This window comes from Alexandromys fortis, unplaced genomic scaffold (genome assembly GCF_014885135.2).
Source record: "Alexandromys fortis isolate MF-2015 unplaced genomic scaffold, M_Fortis_MF-2015_v1.1 scaffold_6, whole genome shotgun sequence".
Classification (NCBI taxonomy): domain Eukaryota; kingdom Metazoa; phylum Chordata; class Mammalia; order Rodentia; family Cricetidae; genus Alexandromys; species Alexandromys fortis.
The window spans coordinates 19,354,553-19,361,414 of NW_026067902.1; the positions used below are offsets into that span (position 1 = coordinate 19,354,553).

Here is a 6,862-nt window from a genome sequence, read left to right on the forward strand (position 1 = left end):
CCTATGGCATTTTTGGCATGACCTCTGGGAAAATGGTTTTTAAAGATCTAAGATCTGTCTCTCTGTCTGTCTGTCTCTCTGTCTGTCTCTCTGTCTCTCTGTCTGTTTCTCTGTCTCTCTGTCTCTCTCTCTTCTCTGTCTCTCTGTCTCTGTCTCTCTGTCTCTGTCTCTTCTCTGTCTCTCTCTCTATATATATATATATATACATACATACATACATACATATATATATATATATATATATATATATATATATATATCTTTGTGCCTCTGTCTATCTGTTTCTGTCTCTTTCTCATCTCATGTAGTCCAGGCTGGCTTCCAATTTCCCATGTCTTAGATGATGATCCTCTTGCCTCTGCCTCCCAAGAACTGGGATTACAGGCTTGTACCAGAAAGTCTAGTTCTTGCTGGGGTGGAGCCCAGGGCCTAGGGCATGCTAGGCAAGCGTGGTAGCAGCAGAGCTACATCCCAGCACTTACAGGGAAGTCTCGCAGAGTATTTCTGACAAGAGATAGTTTCTGTGTGTTGATTAATCTTGGTTTGTTGTAGATGTGGGATTGATTGTTTTCTGTTTCATGCCTCAGGTAGCAGATGTCCTTCAGTTTTCCATGGAAACTGGTGGTTTCCTTCCAAACTGTATCAGTACTTTGCAGGAGAATTTAATCAGACACCTTAAAGTTGCCCCCAAATACCTCTCCTTTTTAGAAGAGAGACAAAGATTTATTCAGGTAAGTATTAAAAGATGTGTCATTTAAGCTTGCAGGTGTGGTCTGCACAGGACTGTTAGCCTGTTTGATAAGAAAAGTGAGAGATGCCATGTAAGAATGGGCGTTGCCAGAATCTAAGCTGTGCCACTGAGGAACAGTTTGTGGTTTCAAGTGGATAAAAACAGAATTCAGATTTGTTGATTATAGATTAAAAGTACTCTGAAATATATTTTCAAGTTGGCATGGGGGGAGATTTTTATGGAAATTCGAATTCATTAGAACCAAAATCATCTTAGTTGCTTTCCCCAAAGCTATGTAAATTTTCCTTAGTGCATGTTTTAGGGTTCTATTGTTGTGATGAGACACCATGACCACATGACCACAGCAACTCCTATAAAGGAATCATTTAATGGGGTGGCTTATTTTTTTTTTTTTAAGTTTCTAAAGACAGGATTTCTCTGTGTAACCTCTGTGGCAGTCCTGGAACTAGCTTTGTAGACCAGGCTGGCCTTGAACTCATGGAGATGCCTCCTGCCTCTGCCTCCCAAGAGCTGGGATTAAAGACGTGCACCACCAGTGTCCTGGTCATTTTTAGTAGTTTGGTCCATTATCATCATGGCAGACATGATGCTGGAGAAGTAGCTGAGAGTTCTACATCTTGCAGGCAACAGGAAGTAAACTTTGACACTGGACATGGCTTGAACCTCAAAGCCTGCCTCCATGGTCAGACACTTCCTCTGACAAGACCACACATACTCCACCAAGGCCACACTTCCTAATAGTGCCACTCCCTTTGGGGGACATTTTCTTTCAAACCATATTTCACTCCCTAGTCACCAAAGGCTTGTAGCCATATCATAATGCAAAAATGCATTCAGTCCAACTTCAAAAGTCCCCGTATCCATAACAATCTCAAACTTATTTAAAAGTCTAAAGTCCAAAGTCTCTTCTGAGATTCATGCAGTCTCTTAATTGCCTATAAAATCAAAGTCAATAAGCAGATCACATACTTCCAACATAAAATGGCACAGGATATACATTACAGGCAAAGGGAGCACAGTGAAAAACACTGGACCAAAGCGAGACCAAAAACCAGCTGGGCAAACTCTAAACCCTGCATCTTCACATCTGATGCCAGAACGCTCTTCAGATCTCTGACTCCTTTCGTCCTTGTGAGCTGCAGCATTCTTCTTCCTCTTGGGCTTGTTCCTCTCCCTGTTGCAGCTCTCCACAGGTATGGATCGCACAGTTCTGTTATCTCCAACACCTTCACAGCGGCACGCAGTGGTCTCCAGGCCTCCATTCAGGGACACTGCTGACACAGGCCTGGCCTTGGCAGCTTTCCGTAGTCGCAGAGGGAGATTCCATGATCCTTTCTTCTATCCTTGAAGCTAGAACCGCATGGCCAAAGCTGCCAAGTCCTGCAGTTTCCTGGGGCTGGAACATGGCCCCTTCATCCAATTACATCGTCACAAGCTTTCTGTTTTTGGTAGTTTCCTTCACTGCCTAAGCTTAGCTGTTCTGAAACTTTCTCTGTAGACCAGGCTGGCCTTGAACTCATAGAATTGCTGTGAAGAAACACTATGACCACATGACCACAGTAACTCTTAATTTTTTTTCTTTTGATTTTTCAAGACAGGGTTTCTCTGTGTAACTTTGGAACCTGTCCTGGAACTCGCTCTGTAGACCAGGCTGGCCTCAGTCTCACACAGAGATCTGCCTAAGTGCTGGGATTAAATGTGCCGCCACCACCACCCTGGCTTAATGGCAGTGCTTTAAATTAAGTTTGATTTTTGTTTTTGTGTTTTCAAGACAGGGTCTCACTGTATAGCCCTAGCTGTCCTGGAACTTGCACCTCACCACCTGCCTAAATTTTACTTGTCATTAATTAAGAATTGCTTGGCGGTGGTATTGCACACCTTTAATCCCAGCACTCAGGAGGCGGATCTCTGTAAGTTTGAGGCCGGCCTGGTCTGCAAAGCGAGTTCCAGGACAGCCAGAGCTGTTACACAAAGAAATCTTATCTCTGGGGGGAAAAATGGTTTTGTTTTCTCTAGGAAAATCCAGAAGTATGGCTGACACGGCCTCTTCCACCCCCTTTATTGAAAATCTTGGCCCTGGAAACAACCTACTTGCTTCCCCTCCGCTTGGTGCTCTTGGATGAGATGATGTTAGATTTAACCACACTAGTAGACGGGTACCTAAACACCTATCGAGAAGGTTCTGCAGACCGGCTTGCAGGCACCGAGGTAGGTGCAGCTTTCTGTGGTGTAGTTGTATTCTCTGTGTCTTCCTTGCATTGAACAAAGTGCTATCCACTGTTGCTGTGGCAACTCCCTGTGTGTGTATGTGTTTGTAGTGCTGGAGATCAAACGCAGGACCTCATACATTCTCAGCAAACTCTGTACTAATGAAGTACATGCATAACCCTTCCTAAACTTTTTGTTTTAAGATAAAGGTCTGACCGAGTTGTCTAGGATGGCCTTGATCTCTGTCCTGCCTCCTTCTGAGCAGCTGGATTACAGTCCTGGGACACCAGATTTGGCTGTGGTGTCTACTCTTTCCACTGTCTACTTCACGCTCTCTACTCTTTGCATCTGTCTTGGGAGAGCCTTGTGGTAAATCTTTTTTTTTTTTCCTACAACAGAGACTGATGTATCCTCAGCTTTCCTCAAACTTGCTATGTAACTTCCTGATCTTTCTGCCTTTACCTGCCCAGTGCTGGGTCGCAGGCCTGTGCCGCTATGCCCTGTTTTTGTAATGCTTCATAGCAAACTCGGGGCTTTATTCATGCTAGGCAAGTATTCTGCCAACTGAGCTACAACCTAGGTCCCCCTCTTCTTGCCTTTAAATATATATTGTTTTGTGACTCTGTCTGCATGTGTTTATGCATGTGCATGAGGGAGTATGGATGGAGGCCAGCAGAGGGCGCCAGATCCCCAGAAACTGGAGTTAATGGCTAGCTGTGAGCCATCAGGTAGGTGCTAGAAACCAAACCCCCAGTCCTCCAAAAGAGCAACAGTTACTCTTAACCAATGGACCTTTTTTTTCCTGCTCCTTGTTTTGTTTTTTCAACAATGTCTTAAATATCCAGGATTGACCTTGAATTTACTATGTATCTGAAGATGAACTCCTGATCCTCCTGCCCCCCGCTTTTCAACTGCTAGGATTACAAGCATGTACCACCACATTGCAGTTCATACATGCTGTGTGTGTCTGTGTCTGTCTGTGTTGTGTGCATGCATGTCTGTGTACTGTATTCCTATTTGTACTCATATGTGGAGTGCTAGCCTATGTTTGAGATTATGGAGGCCAGAGATCAACATGTATTTTCGTCTGCTGTTCTGCACTTTACTCCCCCCCTCTGGTATTTCGAGATAGGGTTTCTCTGTGTAACCCTGGCTGTTCTGCACTCACTGTGTAGACCAGACTGGCCTTGAACTCAGAGATCCACCTGCCTCTGCCTCCTGAGTGCTGGGATTAAAGGCATGCTCTGCCACTGCTAGACTAAAACAGATTTTTAAATTAAAAATAATATGATAGTAGAGCTGGGGGTATATCATTTGGTAGAGTATTGCCTAGTATGCATAACGTCCTGAATTTGATCCCTACAACCACATAAAGTGGGCATGGTGCTCACACCTGTAATCCCAGTACACAGAAAAATCAATTTGAATGTCATGTGGAGCAATATAATGAATTCTGTGCCAGCCTGAGCCACATGAGACCCTGTCTTAAAACAGACAGCCACAAATTACCCCAAAATATACGCATATGCTATCACAGTACACACTTGTAATTCTAGGCTAAGGTCAGGGTATGGTGAGTTCCAGGCAAGGATGGGTTACACGGTGAGACCCTGCCTCCCTAAAAATGATACTGAAGAACTATATAAAACTATGTTACCATTTGGGCAGATTAATTTTAGAAACTTATAAAAATTCATACTTGAGGGGGTTGACATGTAATCTAGGACTTGGGATGTTGGCCACTGTAGAGCACTTGTCTGCACTGTACAAAGCCTGGGTGATATTCCAGTCACCACACACATGGATCGTCATCAGTGCAGACAGCCGTTTACAGAGCCAGACACACACACACACACCTGAGATCACACATACACCGACTGTACCTGGATGTTACAGCTTTTCAGAGGGCGCACCTTCTAAATCAACCTAAGCCAGGCTGGGAAACTTATGCTTCCTATGTTTACACACACACACACACAAATACTAAATATTTAAATTTCTCCAAACAATCCAAATTTGAAACTAGCATTCTGTTTGAAACACTAGAGGGCACTGCTGGAGCGCATTTGGATGAACTCACTTTAGGGACCTTGTTGGGGCATCTTTGTAAACCTGTGCTTGTTTCTTTCCTAGCCTGCGTGTATGGAGCTGCCCGAGGAGCTACTTCAACTCAAGGACTTCCAGAAGCAGCGCCGAGAGGCAGCTGCAAAGGAGTACAGAGTGAATGCGCAGGGCCTCCTCATCAGAACGGGGCTGCAGCCAAAGAAGCCAGGGGGTCGCACAGCAGGGAAAGACGACCAGATCAAAGGCTTTTTATTTTGTAAAACTTCTGGCATAGACAAAGCTCCACGTTTTCTATGTCATGAATCTGATAAGGATGAGAATTTTTTGGATAAAGAATGTAAACAGACTAGAGCAAAGTCTCATAATCTGCCTCCCATGAAGGAGGCCAAAGCCAGCGAGGAGTCCGAAAACAAGCCAGCAGGGCCAGAAGACCCCAGAACCCAGAGAACTCACTCCCTGACTCCCACGCATGAGTCCCAGGCACATTTTTCTTTGAAAGAGGAGATAGAACAGTTGCTAATGGTAGACAGTAAGAAAGCTGTAAGAAGCTCAGATGAAGACACTTTGGTGTCTCCTTCTCTTCCTCAGGAAACCTGGGTGGCACCAAGTGACCCCTTCCATCTTTCTGGAGAGCCTGTGGGTTCTACACTTCCACCCTGCCCAGCCCTGGAGAAGACAGATCCATGGATAAGTCCATCTCCAAATCTGTTTTAGGAGTTAAGGTTTCTTGCTGAGTTCATGAAGGGACTCCTCTACCCTGCCAGCAGAGTTCCTATTCGTTTCTCCTGGGGTAGGGCGGTTAGGTCTCTGCCACAGGCTTCTGGGAAAAGGGCCTTTGGTTTAGTGTGTCATCCTGGTGTCTGGATTCAGGTGGGAGGAAAAAGTGAAATAATGGACCATATCAAACTTCTGATTCCGTCGATATATATAGAAATGTTCCCAGGAGCCTGAGTGATTACCTCTCATAATTCAGCTTTAGAGAATCTGGAGAAGTGAACAACGCTTGGGCTCAGTATCTGGAAGGATCTAGTTTAGGAACATTGTGGACAGCTCCTGCGGGTGCTGGGGCTGGTGCAGCCTGCACAGGCCATGGGTTCAGTCTGCAACATCACCGAAAAAAAAAAGTTGTATTTTTATCTGTTTGCTTGGGTTTGGTTTGGTTTTTTTTGGCCTTTAAAGTGAAGTAAATATAAAAACCCTTACTTATAGTTTAAAAAATGTATATCATCCAACTTCACCAGTACTTTTCTCCTTAAAATATTACTTGAATTGTGAATTTTTGTGTATTGTATTCTAGCCTGAGAATAAGTAATGTCATTATAAGGTTCAGTCTCTCAATTTTCTCTAAATCTCATTAGCCTTGAGGTTTTGTTCATTTTCCTAACAAAGCAGGGTGCGCTGGCTTCTTTGTTAATCCCTTTGTGGAAAAGTAACATTTGAGTCAATTGGGTTTGCATAGAGCTGTCACATTTCCTTAGAGTGAAGAAAAACAGCTTGCAAGGAGGGCATTTTGTGTTGAGTGCTCAGAAATCACACATGTATGTAAAACAACCAATAAACTTGTTTTGGCATCAGGATCATCTCTTTTTCCCTTTTTGTGTGACAGTGTGGAAATTTTAGAGTAATATCTGAATGCCTAGATCTGGAGTCTTGTTTAGAAATCTGTATTCTAGCTAGACACAGGTGCACACCTGTGATTCAATCGCTAATCTAGCCGGACACGGTGGTGCACACCTGTGATCCCAGCACCACCTGTGATCCCAGCGCTACTCTGGCCGGAGGACGCGTGGTGCGCACCTGTGATCCCTGCCCTTGGGAGGTGAGGCAGGAGGCTAGCAG

At 44.4% G+C, this 6,862-nt stretch overlaps 1 protein-coding gene across 4 annotated transcripts in view; it reads left to right on the plus strand.

The window, feature by feature from the left end:
* Window positions 1–6,600, plus strand: part of Exd1 (exonuclease 3'-5' domain containing 1) — a 28,104-nt gene extending 21,504 nt beyond the window's left edge. For all 4 annotated transcript variants that reach the window (XM_050133237.1, XM_050133239.1, XM_050133247.1 and 1 more), the window contains 3 exons: window positions 588–731; window positions 2,768–2,959; window positions 5,093–6,600. In XM_050133237.1, the coding sequence (XP_049989194.1) occupies window positions 588–731; window positions 2,768–2,959; window positions 5,093–5,737 (981 nt within the window). In that variant the 3' untranslated portion in view covers window positions 5,738–6,600. The remainder of the gene's footprint in view (window positions 1–587; window positions 732–2,767; window positions 2,960–5,092) is intronic.
* Window positions 6,601–6,862: the final 262 nt, after the last annotated feature.